Raw genomic sequence first — 22,945 nt, 5'->3', positions numbered from 1 at the left:
GCATGCTTTCAAGAGAGCTTTAACGTGATTATAAAAAGTTAATTGTCAACTCTTTTTTTCATGTGTTTTCAAGGTCACCTTGAATTTTTTGCAAATAAACAATTTTTTACGCCTATCTGACAGAGGATTTCAAGACGAACTTGATACATATCGGAAGATAACGTTTTTTTTTATCTGGGTCGAGAAAAAATTTAAAAACTTTGTATTACAAGGAGTATCATATGCTACGCCGTTGTACGTGTTCCAATGTAGTTGACAAATCGAAATTTACCGACCTTAATTGTAGCGATGTTCAAAATGGTGTCTACGAGCTGCAATGCACTTGCGTGGACGGGAATAAAAGATTGTTTCGCATTTTTTATGGCCTCTACACTGATGGCTGAGCATGCATCCACAATCTTTCGTCGCATACAGGGTGGCCCAGAACTGTCAAAATGTTGGTTAAAGCTTAGTTTTCGAGTTATTAACGAAAAACACTGGCCAATCAGGAAGCGCGTTTAGCGCGGGCCGAACCACGAGAGTGTTGGGTTTGCCCTACGTTCAAGCCGTGGTCGTGATCAAGTGCACAAGCACCACGTCGGTATAATAGGATTCGTTGGGCAAAAGTTGTATCGAATAATGTATTTAAAAAAGAAGGGAATAATAGTATCGAATTATTGGTTGCTCATGAACAACGAATCCTATTACACCGACGTGGCGCCGATGCCCTTGATTACGACCACGGTTTGAACGCAGAGCATACCCAACCCTCTTGCGGTTCGGCCCGCGCTAGATGCGCGCTCTGATTGACCAGTGTTTTTCGATAATAACTCGAAAACAAAGCCTTAACCAACATTTTGGCAAAGCAAAAAGTTGTTTAGAATGACTTCAGCAATCATCCCTCCATGGGTCCTGTATTGTTGAAGCATCTGCATAAACTTTTTCTTTTAGTATACCCCATAAAAAGCAATTTAATGGGGTAAGATCGAGCAAACAAGCTGGCTAATTAACTACACCACCACGGCCGATCCAACGTCCAGGAAATTTTCTGACAAGTACTTGACATGTGCGGGGCAACCATCATGTTCATACAACATCTAAATATGATAGGGAAGACCGGGTATGGTTGTCACGTTTACTTTTTTTATTTTTTACAGGTTATAGTTGCAGGAAAGTTCATTCAGACATAGTTTAATATAAACTAGGTACGGCTAAGTTGATAAAAAAAATTAGTTTGATGAACATTATTGTTAGAAATATGTATCCCGTAGATGGCGTTGCGAGCGGTGTGCGTGTGGAGTGAGGTTGGTAGCATTGTCGCCTGACGATCTAGCATGTATGGTCGATCGGTGGGAAATAAAAACGGTCACTTCGGATATCGATCGGCGTCATTACAAATCCTAAAGTTTTTCTTTTATGTTCATACCAAAGGTTCTATCGACTTTGTGTTATATTTATAATGCGCTATATACCAAAGGATGTATTTTATTTTCTTTTGTCATATAATTAAAGTTCAGAAGTGTTACACAGCAATTATAAAGTTCCTTTTCGTAGCTCGTATTTCTAATAATTATCACTAAGATTGTGAGTTAATTCACATTATCTGTAGTAATTATTTTGTGACAATGTATCCCGAGCTTGGGTTGGTTGTTACAAAAAATCAATTCAATTGAAAAACTAATAATTTTATTATTAATGTTATAAAATATACGTTATAAAAATCTCTTATATTTAAAGTTTCTATTAGATTTATTTGGTCAATAAAAATAACATCTCTTTAAGATAAATCAAGATATATATATATATTAAACGTGAAATACTAACTCAACATTATTAACTACAAAATACAAAAAGAAACGTAAAAGCAGGTAACGATCATGGCGCAAAACTGAAGAGAACTAAAAACAAAAAGAACTATGAAGAACAGAAACTGCACGCATCGATTCATGTTGATCGGCACGCCACCATGTCCCAATATCGATCTAGCTAACAGTTTCATTCTAAAATTCGAACACAAAATAATAATGAAACTAAGTAACTATACAGTCTTGAACACAAAATTAAACTTATGATTGGAAATATCAAAAAAAAAAAATTAAGAATGTAATTCTTTATATTGATCATGAATCCTAAACAATATTAAATATAAAATTAAATTTTTAAATATTTATAATAAAATTCCCCCCGAACGGGTTCCCACCTTGCCAAAGTCCGGCGTAAGCGCCACCTGATTGGGTTAATCTCAAAAGGGCTGAAGTAAGCGTCCGGGCGGGTGGATGGGGCTTAAGGCCGCACGTGGGCCCATCCGAAAGGGTGGACCTGCGTGCGGCCGACTAAGAAGAACCCCCCAAGCTAAGGTGTGAGAGACCGTGCCGAGAGCTGCATGACGCAAGGGATGTTGCTTCGCAAACGGTTCCTTCTAGATACCGGACCACCTCCAAGAGTAAATATTCAAGCCCCGGGCAATCGCGGCTCTGCTCGGGTGATATCGCTTGACCGCGGTACTCGGGGGACTCATATGGACACCGATACAATAAAACTTACACCTGATGCCGACATCACGCCGGCAAAACTCCTCCAGGGCGTGGCTTTCTTAGCGAGCGAACGACCGGAGGACAACACCAACACAGGGGCGAGCTCCTCGAAAGAGCAGCACAAATCCCGGGTTCGTTATAGCGGTGCAGCAAGACGCCGCTATAAGAAACTAATGTTGAAGAAGGAGGGCAAGGGGAAATCAACCCCAGCCACAATCCCCCCTCCCAGGTGACAAAACCTAACACCTCAGGGGCCGAGGCTAAAAACAAACCGTCCGGGGTGCCCAAACGCGCTAGGACGGAAAACACCACCCCTAGTCCTTCGGATCACTAGGACAAGAAGCTGAAGATCCATGACCAAGGGTCCTATGCACAGGCCACCCAAGGAATAAGTAAACTAGTGGTGGTTCCGGTCAACTACCCGAATAGAAAACTAGAGCAGAAGAGGTGATCCTGATCAGGAAACAGATCAGGAAACAAATCCTTGAGCTCCCGGATGACACTAGGGTCCCGATTTTCTCGGGATCTTGGGAATGTGACGGGTCGATCATCTTCGGATGCGCAGACGAACCGACCGGAGACTGGCTTAAAAGCCTCGCCTCCGAATTTAAAATCGAAGGAAACAGCCTACATGTGCTGCCAGCCGATGAACTGCTCAAACGCCATCGGGTAGAGGTGCACGTAGAGGAACCGGGTCTGTCTGCCGAGGAGGCCATTAAACTCCTCTACAGACAAAACAAAGGCCTGAAGGCTGGAGAATGGGTACTCGCCAGGAGGAGCGAAAGCAGTGGTGCCTCGAACACCCACTTCGCCTACCTGGTTGACGATGCCTCGCTCGAGGCTCTCAGGTCTTGCAGCTTTAGGCCCTTCTGTGGGACCGTTCGAGTAGCCGTAAAGCTGCTCGAAAAGGAACCTAAGAAGGGGCCTGAAGTCAATCAAGCAAATAAGGACGCTAGAACCTGTCAATTAATGGCTCGCTCCGGTATCCGAATTATGCAGATTAATTTGCATCACAGCAAAAGCGCCTCGGCGATTCTTGCCAGGAGCATGGCAGTGATGCACACAAGCATAGCATTAGTACAAGAGCCATGGCTCGTGCACAATGCTATCAGAGGACTGGGTGGGTGCGGTAACATTTATTATGCACGCTCAGAGGTCAAACGTAGGACTTGCATCATAGTCAAAGGACTAAATGCGACCCTATTACCACAGGCAAGTGTTACGTCTCTAGTTATAACCCATTTTCGTCTTTCGCTATTCCAATGAGGTCTCGCTCTGGAATCCGCGAAACATTAGCGTTTTCTCGCTTGGCAACGCCCGTGATACGAAATTGGGGAACTGGCGGAATGCGATAGCGAAAAACCCCTGCTTGCAGGTTTTAGCAAGCAAGGAGCGTGACCTACTCCTCTTTCGGGAGTATAAGTTATCGGCGCAACGCAAGTACGCCAGTTCCGTGATAGCGTAAAGAAGCGACGAAGTGCTGCCCGTTTGTGACTCGCAGTAAATCCGCGACTAGGCTCCTCGAAACCAGGAAGATCATCAACGACGTGCTCGGTTCAACACTAGTGTATCGCCGTGGTCTGAGATACCAGTTCCATAATTGGATAAGCTCCAGGAGTGCACCCGTGTGCTGTGCAGGACCACCACCAACCGCTTGCATCTTCCAAGGTCGAGTCGTAGTCACGCGCCGCAAGTCTAGTGTCGTATCCGATCCGCAACGTAAGCGAAAAGCGAGACCTTAAGTGTGAGTGACCGACGGGTGCGATACGAGAATATACTAGCAACACCCGAAGACAACGAAGGGTATGTAATAACAGAACCAGAATATACATATGTTCGAATATTTATGTACGTGTACTCAGATCATTGCACCCCTATCCTATACCCTATATTACCTCCAAGGTAGGTCAAGGTGCGCTCTAGCGCTTTAATCGGCAGAACCCGTATATCATAGTATTAGCAGAATAACCACTCATAAGGTGCGACGTAACACAAGCTACGGAGACATTACAGTCATCCGACTCAGGCTAAACTTAGACAACGGAGGGAACCGAGAGATCTTATTGGGTTCAATTTATATGTCCTATGACTCCCCAGACCTTCCACCGCAACCAGAAGTCAAGAAACTGACAAAATTGGCAAGAAAAGAAGGACTAGAACTCCTATTGGGTTGTGATGCCAACCTCCTACCATACTGGGCGGGGCAACACCAACATCAACCCAAGGGGAGAAAGCCTCCATGAATTCCTCATCAGCACAAAACTGTGTGTTTTGAATAGAGGAACTGAAACGACCTTCATGGACTCTAGAAGACAGAAGGTAACAGACATCACTCTTAGTTCACAGGGACTAATGGACCTGGTAAAAGACTGGAGGGCCTCATGAACCTTCAGGATCCGATCACAGACTCATCCGCTTTTCCCTGCAACTAAACGTTGCCACTACTTGGGTTTGCAATCCAAGACGCACTAACTGGGATAGATATAGGGCAAACCTTTCTGCCACTATCAAGAACATGCCAACCAGATTCCACACCAGGGAAGACCTGGAAATATCAATGCTCTGTTTTGGCAATGCCATCACAGACGCTTATGAAGCAAACTGCCCGTTAAAACCTAGGACAGGATCGTCTCGAGTACCATGGTAGACCCCTGAATTAGCCATACTCAAGACTGAAACCAGAAAACATTTTAAAAAGGTAAAGAAAACTGGACTTGCTGTACACTGGGATGCCTATAGAAGCTCTCAGAAGGAATACAGCAAAGCCATAGTAAAACCCAAACGGAAAAGCTGAAGACATTTCTGTGGAAGCATACAGGAAACCCCAGAGGACTCCAGGCTATGCAGAATTCTATCCTCAGACCACCGAGCTGAACTTAATTGCTTGCAACTCCCGAATGGGGAATTCACTAATAGCGAATCAGACACGCTAAAACACCTCTTGGAAACACATTTTCCGAACTTCCAAGAATCAACCTCTACGAACAACTACTCCAGCACAAGACCCAGGGACTCCTAAAAGCCCCGGGACTGGCCTTTAGCAGCCAAAATTTAGCAGCCCAGGGACATCAAATGGGCGATCAAACCGTTTTGCCCATACAAAGCACCTGGACCAGATGGAATCTTTCCAGTACTACTACAAGAGGGACTAAATGTCCTAATACGCTGTAACCATGTACTATGGTACATAAATACATAGTCGGGTCAGTAGGGGCATACCCCTTAAACGACAACGATTCCCACTCGCTCGAGATGCGTGCGTATCGATCCCCACGCGGTATCGATCCCTACCTAGGATCGATCGAAGGAGGTCGATGCGAGATCGATGATCGAGCACTCTACGTTCGAAAGCGCTAGCGTTAAGACGCGAAATACGAGGGTCCGTTGGGCGAGAAACGGTACGCGAAGGCGAGTCAAACCAACTTGGTACAATCGTCAAACTGCCGATCTACTGTCTTCGTGTATGCGCCTCAAACCGAGGAGTCGCGTGCACAAGCTGAGCAGCGGCACTGCTACAAGGGATACCCGTTCGCGAATAACCAAGGTTTCGTCGTAGTAGTCAGTTTAAAGAATTAATTACATCCAAATTCAGTTACACTAATTCGGTTCACGTCAACACCAGTGAAATATAAATTCCGTGAAGCAGTGCCGCGACTCGGTTTGTGACTCCTGGGTTTGTGGCACATATGATTCGTGATTCGCGTTTTGTATATTCAAGACAATTCTTTTCAAATATTCATGTAACGAAATAGTATCAACGTCAAGGTCACTGTTTGTTAGAAACAGAGAAATCGTCGAGGTCACGTAATCGTGCCCTGCCGAGACCTCTTAGTTGTTCTAAGCAATAGTGCCAAGATAGCCAAACAAACATAGTCTCGCCTAACGTAACAAATTACACCATTAATTGCGTTAAATTGATAATTTCGGTTCTTATCAGTCGAATCTCAAAGACATCTAATAGCAACCGCCGACAGTGCATGCCTACACATTACTGGTGGCAAGTGTGCAATTGTCGTTCCGGCAAAAATTCCATCTATTGTGTGTGAGGAAGCACGGTACTGAACGAACCACTGAATCCGGAAAAATCCAAGAGACCACGGAAGTGCCTCTGGGCATTTCCTAGATATCACGGAACGCAAAGACTTTGTGTACATCAGCAACGTGCGACTCTATCCCGCAAGGGCAAGACCTCTCGTCGTTCTGATAATCTCATATATATATATCAATTACTTAGATTCTATTCATTCTCACAAGAACCGAGATTATTTCAATAGGTCGTTCAGCAAAGCATTGTCCTACAAGCCAGGAGTGGCGTTCGCGTTTTCTAAAGTTATTGATATTCGGTATAAATTGTTGTACTACGAGCCAGGAGTGGCGTCCACGTTTTCTGAATTAAAGAATATTAATTCCGGTAGTAGAAGTTCCTTGATGTATGATTCATCCGAAAATATATAAGCAGATTTCTACCAGATATCTATCGCTGTTTCTTGTCAGACAACCTAAAAATTCCCCGTTACCAAACGTGTAAAAAGTAAGACACAGTATAGAAAAAGTACTGTTACAACGCCCTATGACGAAAATTTTCAGGGCCAACATAGCCCTTAGACTATTGGGTGGGAACACCAAAGTGGTATTCATACCCAAACCGGGGAGAAACGGACACATCCTGGCAAAGGATTTCAGACCCATCAGTCTTACCTCTTTCATCCTTAAAACGTTGGAAAGGTTGGTTGATCGCTATCTCAAGACAGGCCCGCTAACTCTTCAGCCTCTGGCTACCTCACAATATGCCTATAGGGAAGGACGGTCGACAGACACGGCTCTACACCACCTTGTGTGTGAAGTCGAGTCACAGCTAGAGGCTAAGGGCTGTGCCCTGGGAGTGTTCCTGAATATTGAGGAAGCTTTTGACAGTACATCATATCAAACAATACGGGAAGCCGTAATACACCGCGATACCCTCGAAACCTTGCTGGATTGGATCCAGAGCATGTTAAACGGCGGGAAGGTGACAGTCAATCACAATGACATCACGGTTCACGGAAGACCTACTAGGGGCTGCCCACAAGGTGGTATTCTACCCCCACTTCTGTGGTGTCTAGTAATAGACGAACTTCTGGTAAGCCTACATATAGCAGGCTTCCTCATCTTCGGAACGCAGATGACGTAGCCGTCCTCATTAGAGGGAGCTTCCTATCCATTCTTAAGGAGCGCATGACACTTAAGATCATTCAAACCTGGTGTGAAGCCAAGGGACTAACGGTAAATCCGTCAGAGACCTCGGCTATAATTTTCACCAGAAAATACAAACCGGAACCCATTGATTACTTAAATCTATGGGGCAAGGACCTCCTATATACTTCCTCATTAAAATACCTGGGAGTATACCTCGACTCCAAACTAAGCTGGAAGCTGCACCTCGATATAAAGAGCAAAAATTTTTACACATCCCTATGGGCGTGCAAAAGGGCTTTAGGAAAGACCTGGGGTTTCAAGCCCAGCATTGCCCTATGGATTTACAAAGCCATTCTACTACCGCGGCTAACCTATATCGCAATAGTATGATGGCCCAGAACTAGAAGAACAGAAACAAGGAACCCATTCAAAAGCTTCCAGGGAAGCTACCTGAGAGCTATCGTAGGGTCCATAAAAACCACACCAACAGCCGCACTACAAATGGCTCTAGGATGTCCTCTCCTTAAGCACGTCATGATTAGTGTCGCCAAACTCTCAACGTATACACCGCGCTGTCTGAGGGAATGGAAGAGCACCAGGAAGGGACACACGGCACTGGATCTCCTACACAACCCCCCGTTCACATTTGTGCAGGATAGAATGCCCAGGAAGTACCAGCTACAAAGGACGGTCAAGGTCCATATACCAATTAGGGACGACTGGAAGAAACCGGGATTTCTGGATAACCTGGGCACTGACATCTGGTATATGGATGGTTCAGGAAATAACAACCGCTTTGGGGTAGGTTTCTGTGGCCCGTAGATGGAACACAGAACCAGCCTCTCTCTGAAGGAACTGGCCGCGGTCTTTTAGGTCGAGGTTCTGGCAATTTCAGAATGCGCGAAACTACAGATCTCCTTAGGAGTTAAGTACAAAAAGATCTGCATCTGCTCAGACAGCAGAGCAGCTATAAATGCCCTTGCAAAGACCAGCACGGAATCATCCGTTGTCTGGAAAGGCATGCAGGCATTAACACAACTCAGCAGGCTGAACAAATTACCCTCATATGGACCCCTGGACACCAAGGTGTATAGGGTAATGAGATAGCTGACGGTGTCGACTATCCTCTGGCAAAACTGGGCACCCTTAAGAGCCCAGTCCACCAGATAGTCGACGTGTCCTTTGTCCTAGGGAAAAAACTCATCAAAGAGGACCTGGAGAGGCAACACCTGTCCTCCTGAGTAGAAGTAACGGACTGCCGCCAGGCAAAACTCTTGATGCAACAACCATCAGCCAGTAGAACGAAGGAACTCCTGGCTATGAACAAAACAAAGATAAAAACCTACATAGGGCTCCTTACAGGCCACATGACCCTACGGACTTATTTACACAATCTCGATCTGACCGAGCAAATAAATTGCCGGCTAAGTGGAGAAGAAAAGGAGGACAGCATACATATACTATGCCGATGTCCTGCCCTAGCTCTGAGAAGATACAAAACCTGGGACGAAATGTTCCTATGCCCCAGTAATCTAAAGAGGGCCAAGATAAATAGCTTCTACGGCTTGGTGGCTAACACCAAGCTAGGCTTCATCGAATCGAGCTAATAAACCAGCGGATGCCACAAAAGAACTTTAAGATCTAGGTGACACTAGGAGTATGTTATTTCCCCATCCGGTTCTTTACTACTACTATAACTATAATAAAATTGAGAATTCTAAAAAAATGAATTGAAAATAGTTGTAGCAAACTTATCAATTATTGAAGATCATTAAGTCAACAGTCTTATCGTTAATCCAAATCATCTGAATCGCAGTGATGGCAAATATACATCGGTAATCCTCGCGAATACATGTGACAAATAACCCCAAATGTTCTGTGACATATATACTTCCTCGCACTACTTGACCCGCACCGTTGTTCGCGTTTCGCGGTTTTTTTTTAGCATGTCTAGCATATCTAGCATTTTGCATGTTTAGCATGTCGAGCATGTGTGGCATTTTGCATGTTTAATTCATGCGACTGGTTTGAATTTGGCGCTGCGCGAGGGTGCATGCGGGGACGTTGTCACGCGGCAATGCGCAGGCGCGAGCGGCGGGTCGGTGGTGGCGGTGTAGGACCCACGCATTAAGACCGTAATCGGTACATTGTGCGGATAGGAAAAGTCTTAGTTTTTGTGCTATTGATTAGGCCACAGTTTTGCTATTGATTGAACTTTGAACGTGTGGCGATTTGCAATCGTGCGTGCTACCTGTTGTGTGAAGCACTACGTGCTGTCGTGTGTGTTCTGCACGGCCCGGCGATCTCGTGGGAGAGTTCAGACGGCCAACTGTGTGCAGTGATTGGTACGGCACAGTGCGGCGATCGGCTGAATCTGTCCACCTGGCTAGCCGTGCAGATAGTGACGCGTGTTTATGGTCACTCTGTCCGCGATTGCGGGACTCTTCCTGTGATCAGGAAGTATTTTGCAAGGACCACAGCAATCTGCTGCGACGGCGGCGAGGCGCCATTCGATTGCGATTTAGGGTAAGAGAGCTCTCATTGCGTGCGTTATTTTAAGTTTTGAATGATCATTCAATTGCGTTCTATTCGTATTTCTAGTTTGCGTAAGTTTCTACATATAAATATTTGTTGCCTTTTTTCAATTTCAGGTATTTATTTTAATCTAATTTTCTTTTGTTGGGACCAGACTTTTTCCCCACTTTCGACTGGGGTCTTTTACAACCGGTACCCGTAGAGTAGAGTCGTTTGGTTCTGGATTTAATAAATTCATTTTTCTTTTGCTTTTTCATTTCAATTCTTGTGTTCAATTTATTTATTACCGGTGACACCAATTCTACCTCATATCCTACCCTTTGGATATTCTAGTTATTCGGAACAACCGTTAAATAATTTAAACTATCCACTCATTTATTACAAAGTTTGAAAAATGCAAAAAGATCATCAGAATAAGTTAAATAAAACTTTAAACTACCGGATTTTAAAGCCGTTATAGTCGATACTAAGAAACCAATATACTTATTTAATAGAAAAAATATTGCAAAAATTTCCGTCGTGTCTTGATACTAATCTACAGCGAACTGTGCGATCGCGGGGGAGAGGCGACAATATGTCCACGCGTTGCCATGGATGATGAGTACGTTTCTATTGTTTAGTTTCTTTTTTATAACAATTGTGACAATTGTGCAACCATACCCGGTCTCCCCTACATTATCGGCACTTCATTAAAAAGAAATTGAAGCTCATTTTCAAGAAATGCAGCGTACCTTTGACCATTTAGGGTACCTGTTCAAAAATGCACTTTCTCTCGTTTCCACGCGGACCGCGGCAGCACTCTGCAGCGCGACCGGCAGCCACGTTGGATGCCGGTCAGGCCGACCAATCAGCGTGCTTTACGTCAGCGAGAAGAAGCCAACGGTTCACGCTGTGAAGAAGAACGCTGAGCGGCCATTATTGTTCTGCTTCTGGTAGAGTCACAACGCGTGCACAAGCAAAATAGTTTTTCTTTTCATCTGTATCAATCTCGTGAATTAAAATCTCGCTCGCATAACCGCGTTTTAGTGCCAACGGCCTACGCGACAGCGCGAATTTGTATTCTCGTTTAAATCCACGGGATTAATATAATTTCGTGGTGGCCACGTATTGAGCCAACACGTGGCTTTGATACATCTCGTTCTCAAGCTCAGTTCGACGCGACGCGTGTGAACAGACAATTTTATACGATCTCAATCGCGACAATACGCATTGTTCGACGAACAGACTTTGTAAATTTGTAAATAGTGTACAAATCAGTGTTGTAAATATATTTGTGAACTATTCAATCTCAAGCTCTTTCTTACCGTCTCACCGCCAATCCTTATAATCCGAACCGGCTTCTCGATCGCTTATAATTTCGCGAACTCGAACTTTTAAACAGTACCATTGATAAAATAAGGACCAATTATTATTCAGTTCCCGATCATACCACACCGTACATTAACACTCTATGGTCGTTGACGTTCCACTGGTTGTAACCAGTAAGGATTTTTGCAGTTTGCTTGACCATGATTTTGTCACATCTGGGAAAATCTTACAAATTTGTCCGCCTCACGTGCCCTTATCAAGCCTTTGGGTTATAGGAGTCTCCTCATGTAAGGGGCGTGAGGAGGGCGAATTACAACTTCATCGTTTCAATTTCCTCCTCGACTCTGTGCTTTCCCATCAAGCCTTCGGGTTGTAAGAGACTTCTTCATGTGGGAAATGCGCAGGGAAGAGTTTGAGCTTATAATTATTCTATTTTTGTCTTTCCTTTCCTTTACTTCTCCTTTCATTTCTCAATTCTTTTCTTTAGTTTATTACTCCTCCTTGAAACTATCGTCGTGCTCAACTGCGTTACTACGGAACGAATCTGCCGCGAACAGAATTCGGGATAGATAAACAGCGTTCGCTGCGCAGTTAGCCAGTGCTTTGCATTGTAGGGGTCTCCTCGGGTTAACTGCGCAAAAGCGTAAAGATCAATTTATCTTTTAGATTACAACTGATACTCTCCTCTTTTTCACGCGTAGGCGCCAGTCGGTCCCTAACCCGATCGTATGTATGAATTGAATGCTGTAATGAAAGCGCGAGATAGCTCAGCAATTTGACTATTTGGTTGAATAAAAGAGTGAGGAATGAGAACCCTCACAAGCGAGCGTTAGCAAGTATTCGAAGACTGTTTAGAGGCGAAGGGTCGAACGGGGCAATAAAAGTCTTTGTATCGAATTCCAAGAATTTGCCTGAAACTAAGACCCAACGGTAGATTTCAAATAGCAAGAACGTTCTCGAACGAATTTCGCTACAGGCGTAACAACGAATATTCGATTAAAGTATATTTAATAAGTAAAGATTATACTAATTGAAGACTGCAATTAACCACCGAATGCTATTGTAATTTTCACAACGTGCGTACCAGCGCAATTCGTACTGCTGTTCGATTTCGTTGCGAACAAGAACGATTATGGAAAAAGCCAATTGTTAACTAGGAAATTTCGTGATTGCGTGTTCACTACTTATACATAATAGTTTAATGTTATAATGCATACGTATCATCATTTATATATTCATAATTCAGTACCCCAAATTTAAACTATTAGATTGATAATAATGTCATTTCATATCAATTATTGAAATTATCGATGCAAATAGAATATTCTGGAAATAGTACGGCGTAGAATCGCCGAAACTGTTAAACAGAGATAAAACACCGAGAGAGAGAGAGGGCATGACTTAGAGAATTCGCCTAGCACGCGCCCTTAGCCAATAGAGACGCACGCGACGCTGTCGTCACGAACTATGATTTGTCGAGATGCCCCCGCGCAGGACATCGTCTTCGCGACGGGCCCTTCCGGCCAGGATCGCGATCGATTTTGATCACTCTTCGTCGAACAATCGAGTAAGTCGTAACGGGAGCCCGTACTTCGTGTAATTTAGCTGCGCGGCAAGTCCTAATCATAGGCAGAGTGTTGCGAGGGTGAAATTCCGGATACGCGGCAAAGACTCAGAGACACGCACGTTAAATTCATTTCACACTTCTAAATTTCTATCTTTTCTCTTTCTTTTTAATCCGTTTGATCGCGTAATTCTCGTATTAAATTCATCGCGTTTAATTATTCAATTTTTTCGAATCTCGTAAACGTCTTTGTGAACGTCTTGTTTAATTGTTAATCGTAATACAATCGGCAAACGCGCGCGCGACAAGTGCGAGTGTAACAGCGATCCCATCATCTCTCTTGGTGTTCCAGATCTATCAGCGATTTTCAACGAACATACAGCGAATTCCAAAGCGATTTTTTTTATCGTACATTATACTCTACATTTTTACGGTAAGCTTGTTCTGTACTAATTTGTCGAGCACGGCATTGTAATTGATTTTCAACAAGGCAAAACGGGCGATCTATTAAGCCTACAGGTTATAAGAGTCTCTTTATTTTAGATCGTCTTGTTTTTCACGTTCAGGTACCGAACCGTATATTATACATTATATTAATATTTCGAATGTTCATCCATCGCGATTTTGTGTGTGACGATTGCTTCGATCTCAGTATTTTATCAGAGACGACCTGTAAAGCCCTTTCGGGGGTTGTAAGAGCCTCTTCATTCAGGTCGTTTCCTCGCGGATAGACACCGCTAACTTTTCACATTTCTATTCGATCGAGCCAGTCGTCTAACGTTGTAAAATTTCAATCTAAAATCATTCAAAATTATATCGAAAGGTCCAATTGCGAATCAAAGGAAAAATTTACGTTTCTAATTGAAGTTGTGTATCAAATAGGTTAAGCATCTTTACCTTTGTTAACCATTATTGTTCTAATCTGAATCCATCACTCAGTCTTTATCAGTATTTATCAGAATTTAACAGTATTAATTCAATAGTCATTTGGAATTCAGTTTGTGTTAGCTTCAATAGTTTTTTTTGAATTAAATTTATTTTCTTTTGCACACTAAACAGTGTTAACATTTCTTTCGATTTCCATCCCTATATCATTTTACAATTCACGCACGCCAACATAGAGTTTCCAGGAGGGACCCGTATGGGATCCAGAACACTGACGAACCCAACGGAGATAAACTAACATTTTTCTCAACGTATGGTGTTTATTAGCGTTGAAACGGACCAGACCACCCTGTGGTGAAGTCTACCCGTGGGTGCTGTACCCGCGAAAATTTCATTTCTGCAATTATCGAGACGAAAAACGAAATCTACCAAATCGAGTGTCTTTCTCACGCATGGCGTATACGTGCATGCTTTCCGTTGATTGTGTGAGTGCACGCATACAGGTCATGGCACAAGGAGTCTGTGCCCTTAAGGGGGTAGACACGGGTAATGCAGCGAGGTGACATTACCGGCAAAAACGGGCCTATTAATGGGTTTACGGGAATCGGTTATTTGTCCTTATATGAGAACACATAGGGCTGGGTAAGGGCTCATTCGAAAGAGGAAGGTCCAATGCAGGGCGGTCAACTCATGGTTTAACGAGATTATGTGCATATTTAATAATATCAGTGTCGAAAGTAGAAGAAAAAATCGACAAAATGCAGTTGCAAATTGGAAGCATTTTTAGGCCACTAAAAGTGTTTTGTGACTCAAACGGTGAGTTGACCGCACTGCATTGAACCTTCCTCTTTCAAATGAGCCCTTATTCAGATCAAGATCTTCTCGTATAAGGACGAATAACCGATTCCCGTAAAAGCATTCCCAAAGACGAGTTCCGCCATTATCTGGATACTACAGAGCAAGTCACGTGACAAATTTAGTTCAGCTAGTAGTTATAAGGTGGCGTTTAAGTAGAAAGGCTGCCGATTTGGAATCGTAGTCAGAATCAAGCGTTAGCTTGATTACGTCACTCGAACTGTGCTACGAAGGCAAGCGAAAAAGGCAACATCGCCCGAACGCTGAGTGAGACGCACTACAGTCATGCTGTCCTTCTCTCATTCTGAACGTTGAGATTGTCCCCTTTCGCTAAGTTTTGACTGCCGCCCGCCTGGATTTTCCACAGCGCCCCATAACAAACCTCACCCCATTCAAACTATATCGTGTTTGGTATCATTTTAATCACAAAAATCTCACCAATGCGCTAGTAAAAGTTTCATTAAAAAAAAGTCAAAAATAAAAAAGTTTTATAGTTGAATTAGTATTAGTTACACCGATACGTTTCGGCTCTTTCCTTTGATCATCGGACCTCTCTCTTTCCGCCACTGTCTGTCCTTTTCTACGTTCACGCTTGGCTGCTCGTCGCGTGTAACCCGAGATTCGACACCTCGACTGGATATATGCAACGTCTGGGTCCCAATGTTTGTTGCATATATCCAGCTTTTACTGTAATTGAATAGGAAACTTATCGTTTTATCCGACCAGTGGTAACGACCGACAAGCGAATAACGCGCCGTCCGTATTGATGGACTTCTCCGTGATCACGCCGCAGTCAAAGGGCTATTATCAATTCGAACCTGAGTCGCCACTCGTGTTAATTCTTCCTGGTGCATAGAAACTTTTCTCTCTGGTCCACATCTCAAGGAACTAAATATCATCACCCGCTTTTTACAGAAGAACAACATTTCTATCTAGTTACTTTTCTACACATTAACAAAGTTTGTTCATCTCTTTTCCATTAACTTTTTTACGAACAGATTGTAAAGATATGTAATGGTTATTGTTGTACCAGATCAATGAGCTCTTACGGAGCTTACGATCTTATTTTTCAATAAATACAATACAATACTGTTAATTCTTAACACGTTACTGACCGAAAACCTATTAATCGGTTCTTTGATGACAACGCTCATTGATAGGGGGCTTATTAATCGACATTTTGATGCCAATTCATTTGTTATTTTTCACTTCCCACACGAAAGATTAAACCGAGCCGTAGTTAGCGGTGTATCCACGACCGAAACAGGTCCAAGAATTAAAGAGACCGAGAAAAATATATGGACGAGACATTACTAATTCAATAATGAAACTTTATTTTTTATTTTTACCAAATGAAACTCTTATCAATGTAATTGTAAGGTTTCTCTGATTAAAATAAGACCAAACTCGACATAATTCGCATTATATTTACTTCATAATATTGTAGAAATAAGTGAATAAGTGAATAAGTAAATAAGTAAATATAATTTCAAATTATGTTGTGTTTGCTCGAGTTTTAATCAGAAAAATCTCACAAATCCATTAGTAAGAGCTTCATTAGAAAGAAAAGAAATAAACAAAAAATAATAAATGTTATCGTTGCAGTAGTATTGCTTCGTCGATATTCCAGCTCGGATCATGTTACGCTCATCGCATTTCGCAGATTTTTCGCAACAGAAAAATAACATACTCTATGTGTACAATTGTAATCAGAAATACAACTGTATCGTTTTTTATCTTTGCTTTTTCAATATTGCAGGTTTATAACAATCGGTTTTGTTTCAGTATCTCCATAAACGTATGAAACATGTAAGTGTAGTAAATTCAAACAGAACAAAAAGATCGATTAAACATTCCAATGATTGATCATGCTACATATTGGATGAAAAATGTAATGACCATATTGAAGTATCATTTACGGATTAAAGATAACTTTACATAGCATTACACATCGATTTGTCCATACGTGGAACTTACATACATATGTCAATATATCGTTTAATTCATCTTATACCCCGAAAGGTCACGGTTAATTTCACGTTGTCGTACTCATGTCATGTCGGGAGCATAAATTCGAACCAGTCGCACCCGTAGCGAGATGTCGATAGAAATGAAATCGATCTTTCTTACGGAATTGCAATATTTCTGTCTATAAAGCATTATTCAAATGGTCTGGTAAAATTTATGGGAACATACATATATTTTGTATACTCGCGATCAAATCAGGTTTCCCTAGGAAAAATTGGAATATTTATTTTGTTACTTGTACTTTTCAGTTATGTACTAAATTTTATAATATTTAATAACTGTAAGTACTTTTTTTCTTAATTTACTTTTCTTTAAAATTACATTTATCATTTATGTTCTGAAAATTAAGATTTTAAGAATTCTTGTTTCCTCTATGTGTATCTCCATGTTTCCTATGGATGCCTGAAGATTTCATCGCACGTGTATGTACATATTATACTTGAAATAGGAAAAATGAAGAGAATTAGGTCAGATAGTGCATTTTTATTTCTACTTATTTATTATTATAGTGAGAGTAGGTGTTTTAGTGATGATATCGAAAATATATCACACTTGACATGATAAACATTTTATATTTATGCATTTATAATTATTATATTATTGCTTTATATGCATATCAAGAAAAGATTGTGAAAATCGCTTATTGTTAGTCAAGTTTTTCGCTAATAGGGACCAGAACTTCTGCGAGAGGCATTATGAGGTTACCTTTAAAATGGCAACAAATTATACAACAAAACGGTGCATATTTGACCCAAATCGGACAATCCGAACCATGTTAAATAAAGTCTTGCAATAAACGTAGAAATAATGGATTTCTTTTTCCCCAACCTAATATTTTTATAAACTATTTGTTATTCCTTAACCCTAGAAAGACTAAAGAGGGGGTTGGTCAGTACCATCAAGTAGAAAATAGCGAAAATATACTATTTTTATCAAAAATAAATTTCCAAAAAATTATTTATTTATATTTATGCCTTCAAGATTATAACTGAAAAACATTAAAAATGAATTGTTACAAGTGTCGGATCAAGAGAGGTTATAGCTACGGGCCCCACTTTTCAGAGGGTTCTGTTATAAGCCTTTTATTTACTGTGTTAAAGATATCAAAAGAATTTTTTTTAATGTTATCCTTTACAGAAATCTTAATCGGGTCTTGATTGTTATGTATAAGGCTCCGTCTCTTTAGGGTCAATTCATCTTCACAATTTAAAAAAATTGTTAAAATTGCTTTTCTTAGATATAGGATATAATTATCATAGGTTTTAAGATGAATTGATCTTTCTTTGAATCTGCAAATATTTTAGATTTGCGGTAGCCAAAATTAATTCTATCTAGTAAATAATGAAATCTACATTTCTATCCAAATTAATACAAAAGTTAAATGTTCTACTTATTACTAGTACCCAATTTAAACCTTTCTGCATAAGGGAGATATGATAGAAATAATTAATTTCAGAACTTTAACCCTCGGAGGGCGAACCGTGGAGAGAGCCCTAATTTTAACTTAATTTCGTATTTTTCATCATTTTCATTTTCTACATTTTACACTGTTCTTTTAAGATTATTCTCCCAATATATGAAACGCTTTCGTTTAAAAATTATATATTTAACTTTATGTTAATATGTATATTCCTGTATATGTTTTACAAATTTGGATCAGAATAATTGCCCCAGGCTCCGCTGTTCAAAGATTAATATACTTAAAATATTCTTAATATTTTTCGTCTGTAGAATAACAAAATGAAATTATAATGAAATATCAATGGTAACAGCTTGACTAACTTATTGTGTCAGTGAATCGAGTCAGACTTTCTTTATTTCAAAGTCAATTATTTGATAATAATTGCATTTAATTGTATTTAAATAATAATTGTAATTCAAAATATTTGAAGCACTACCAGAAACACTAATCAATAAACAGACAATAAATAATATCTAAAGGAAAAAACGAAATTGCTAATTTTTAAATGGTCCGCTGAATGAAAATTATGTTTTTATAATTTTAAACTATAAAGCAAGTTCTTTCAGTAGTGCGACTAAGGAGCGGTCAGAAGGATTAATTGACCCCTCTGTTAAAAAAAATTAAAAATCTTTTTCTTAATAAATACTGGAATATCTTTGAAAATTTCAAAAAACATTGTCAGGAATGAATAAATATAAGGACAATTGGACTTAATATTAATAGGATACTAACAAGGTACAAAAAAAGATATTAATTCCCCTATCGAATTATTATGATTACGCTACTGCACTCTATTACAATATTTTCTGCTGCATAAAAGATACGTCGTAAGCCTTGAATAATCATCGATTACTTTGAAATGCCAGCTGTTTGTCTATTCCAAGTATGTACTCATCGCAATTAATTCAATCTTGATCTCAATTTGAAATAAACCTCTTGTTTTACAATTAATAACATTTTATCTCGGCTGGATATGTATATGCAACGTCTGGTCCCCAATCTCTGTTGCATATATTCAGCTTTTACTGTATATGTAGACGCGAGGTCCCTCCATTTATTAGTTCTAATAGTACCGTAGTACTTTTTTATGCAGAATGTTTCAAGGAGTTGACACAGGTAAAAAAAAAATGCAATTCTTGTCCCGCTCCGATAAATTCTGACTGACTGAACGCGTGGATTTTATATAGCGCACCATAGCACCCCTCGATGCTGAAAAATATATGCCTACTCTAAAGAACCGAAGGAACGTGCAATCTGAGAAATTTTTTAGAAAAAATTATTAACTTCTTTAAATAAATGTGTTTTAATTAATAAAAGTATACAGGATACGTCATGCAATTTCTGACGGGTTATATCTTGAATTTGGTAAGAGATAGGAAAAAGCTGTTTATGTAAAAGTTCAATAGTATGATAATGTCTATTTTTCTGTGATTTCATTTTCTCCGTGAATGCAACGATGCACTCAAAAAATGAAAATCCACTTTTTATTTAAATGGAATTGCATCTTTTTTTACTTGTGTCAACTCCTTGAAACATTCTGCATAAAAAAGTACTACGGTACTATTAGAACTAATAAATGGTGGGACCTCGCATCTACATATACAGTAAAACCTGGATAAATGCAACCAAGATTGGGACCCAGTGGTTGCATTTATCCAAGCGAGGTGTCGAATCTCGGGTTACACGCGACGACCAGCCAAGCGTGAACGTAGAAAGGGACAGACAGTGGCGGAAAGAGAGAGGTCCGATGATCAAAGGAAAGAGCCGAAACGTATCGGTGTGACTAATACTAATTCAACTATAAAACTTTTTTATTTTTGACTTTTTTTTATTAAAACTTTTACTAACGCATTGGTGAAATTTTTCTGATTAAAATGGTACCAAACACGATATAGTTTCAATTATAATTACTTGCTAAAATTGATGTTAAAGGTTGGCGAAAAGCAACAGAGATCGAAATCAAAACCAGTCGCGGTGTCGGCTCTGGTTTCAAAGGTTTCATTTATCCAGGCAAGGTGTCGATTCTGGGCATTTAATGTTGCATTTATCCAAGCGAGGTGTCGATTCTGGGCATTTAATGTTGCATTTATCCAAGCGAGGTGTCGATTCTGGGCATTTAATGTTGCATTTATCCAAGTGAGGTATCGATTCTGCGTCCGTACACATGTTTTGTATTCAGCCGACATGCCGATTCTGTGTCCGTCCACATCTTTTGTATTCAGCCGACATCATTTATATTCAGTCCTGGTGTCAATTCTATATTGTTTATTCTATTACTATTGTTTATAAATATAATTCAAACTATATCGTGTTTGGTGTCATTTTAATAAGAAAAATCTCAGAAATGCATTAGTAAAAGTTTCATTAAGAAAAAGTTAAAAATAAAAAAGTTTTATCGTTCAATTAGTATTAGTCACACCGATATTACGGTCGGATCATATTACACGGTTTCCTCGTCGAGCGGCTCGGTTCGCCTCGGGGGATCCCCCCAAGTGGAGGGGATAGCGATGTTGCATTTATCCAGGTTTTACTGTACAGTAAAAGCTGAATATATGCAACAGAGATTGAGGACCAGACGTTGCATATACATATCCAGCCGAGATCTCGAATCTCGAATTAGATGGGACGACCAGCCAAGCATGAACGTAGAAAGGGACAGACAGTGAAGGAGAGAGAGAGAGGTCTAATGATCAAAGGAAAGAGCCGAAACGTATCGGTGTGATTAATACTAATTCAATTATGAAACTTTTTTCTTTTTGACTGTTTTTTACTGAAACTTTTACTAGCGCATTGGTGAAACTTTTCTGATTAAAATGATACCAAACACGATATAGTTTGAATGGGGCGAGGTTATGGGGCGTTGTGAAAAATCCAAGCGGGCCGCAGTCAAAACTTAGCGAAAAGAGACAATCTCAACATTCAGAATGAGAGGATAGCATGAATGTAGTGCGTCTCACTCAGCATTCGAGCGATGTTGCCTTTTTCGCTTGCCTTCGCAGCACAGTTCGAGTGACGTAATCAAGCTAACGCTTGATTCTGACTACGATTCCAAATCGGCAGCCTTTCTACTTAGACGCCATCTTATAACTACTAGCTGAACTAAATTTGTCACGTGACTTGAATGCCACCTGTTCTATTGATATAGGATATTGTGAAACGTGTTATCAATTCTTAGGAGAATTTCGCAATTTGATAGTTTGTCTGCGAAACATTTCAGGCCAAAGTGTGCTGCTAGCAATTCTAGATAGTTTATGCTAAACTTTCTTTCCTCGATCGTCCAGAAACCATGACTATTTACACCGTTACAGTGTGCACTCCACCCAGTCAAAAATGCGTCTGAAGCTATCTCAAGCTTGAACTGTTGGGTTCTAATTGGGTTTGAGCTTGTTGGTATATTTATTTTCCACCAATATAATTCGTTCATTATTAACTTATTAACGTAGAATCGACCGTCATAGTCGTTAACATTTAAAATTAGTGATAAATATTTTTGTCTTTCTAGTCTTTTACAGTAGATAGACCCATATGCAATTGCTGGGCAGGCTGCAGACAGCTTTCCCAGCAGTTTTGCAAAGTCTCTAATTTTATAGTATTTGTTTTTCTCTAAGGTATTAATTAGTGATTTTATTTGTTCCTTCTTACTGTCTGTTAACTCTAGTCTGAAGTCTAATGAAGTGATAATAAAACCCAAGTATTTACATTTTTGACTGGGAGTCTGTGAACTTTTTTGATAGTTTATGATGAAGCCTAATCGTTCCAGCAGGTTTTTCACCAGGGTAGAATTTTCTTCACAGGATTTATCTGAATTTCCAACTATTAAGATATCATCTATGTATATATCTGACAAAATTCCTAGTTCTCTAATTTTATACATGACTGGCTTCATGATTTTTGTATAAGTAAAAGGACTTGTGCATAAGCCGAAAGGTAAACATGTAAACTGAAACATCTGTCCTTGAAATCTAAATCTTAAGAATTTCCGGAAGGATTTATGAATATTAATAAGGTAATATGCGACTTTTAAATCTATTGAACACATATATGCACCTCTAGATATTAAGTGTTTAGCGGATTTAATATCCTCCATTTTAAAATGGGTAGTATCAATAAATTTGTTTAAGTTTTTTAGGTTAATAATAAATCTGCTGGAACCATCTGGTTCGTCAACTAGAAAGAAAGAGGAAATAAATTAATTATCTTCATCTTCACAGGGCTCTACTACTTTTTTAGCTAATAGTTTGTTAACTTCTTGTTTTATTTTAATAAGATTGTGTTTAGCCCACTTTGGCTCTGCTGGCGGTCTTAATTGGTATGGAGTTGTTTTAAAAGGTATTTTATAACCCTTCAGACATTCTAGAACAAATGTATAATCAGTGAATTGTTCCCAGTTTTTTATAAAGTGTTTCAGGCGGCCTGCCGGTATGCTTGCCTCAGTTACTTCCTTGGAGGCAGACGATGACTCGTCGACCGGCTCGATGCTTTTGTCGTGCTGTACCCTGTTCGCTGAGGCCTGGGCTTGAATCTTATTACAGATTTTTTCTGTTGATTCCCCACCTGCTTGTATTTTGCAGGTGGGTACTTCGAGGTTCCCTGGTCCCTAGATTATTATGTTAGGTGTTG

General features: G+C 40.3%; 2 protein-coding genes across 4 annotated transcripts in view; one reads left to right on the top strand and one right to left on the bottom strand.

Annotated features, from left to right (window-relative positions):
* Nucleotides 1-22,945, bottom strand: part of LOC117605821 (uncharacterized) — a 45,032-nt gene that overhangs the window by 1,561 nt on the left and 20,526 nt on the right. The window lies entirely within an intron of this gene.
* Nucleotides 2,498-6,903, top strand: LOC143305805 (uncharacterized). Its single transcript, XM_076690835.1, is given in 3 exon segments — nt 2,498-2,644; nt 2,848-2,947; nt 2,950-6,903. Coding segments are annotated over 3 exon segments (1,077 nt in total). The 3' UTR covers nt 3,780-6,903.

Source organism: Osmia lignaria, chromosome 2, assembly GCF_051020975.1.
Source record: "Osmia lignaria lignaria isolate PbOS001 chromosome 2, iyOsmLign1, whole genome shotgun sequence".
Classification (NCBI taxonomy): domain Eukaryota; kingdom Metazoa; phylum Arthropoda; class Insecta; order Hymenoptera; family Megachilidae; genus Osmia; species Osmia lignaria.
The sequence above is the reverse complement of the archived record's forward strand: the minus strand, read 5'-3'. Positions and strand labels throughout refer to the sequence as shown.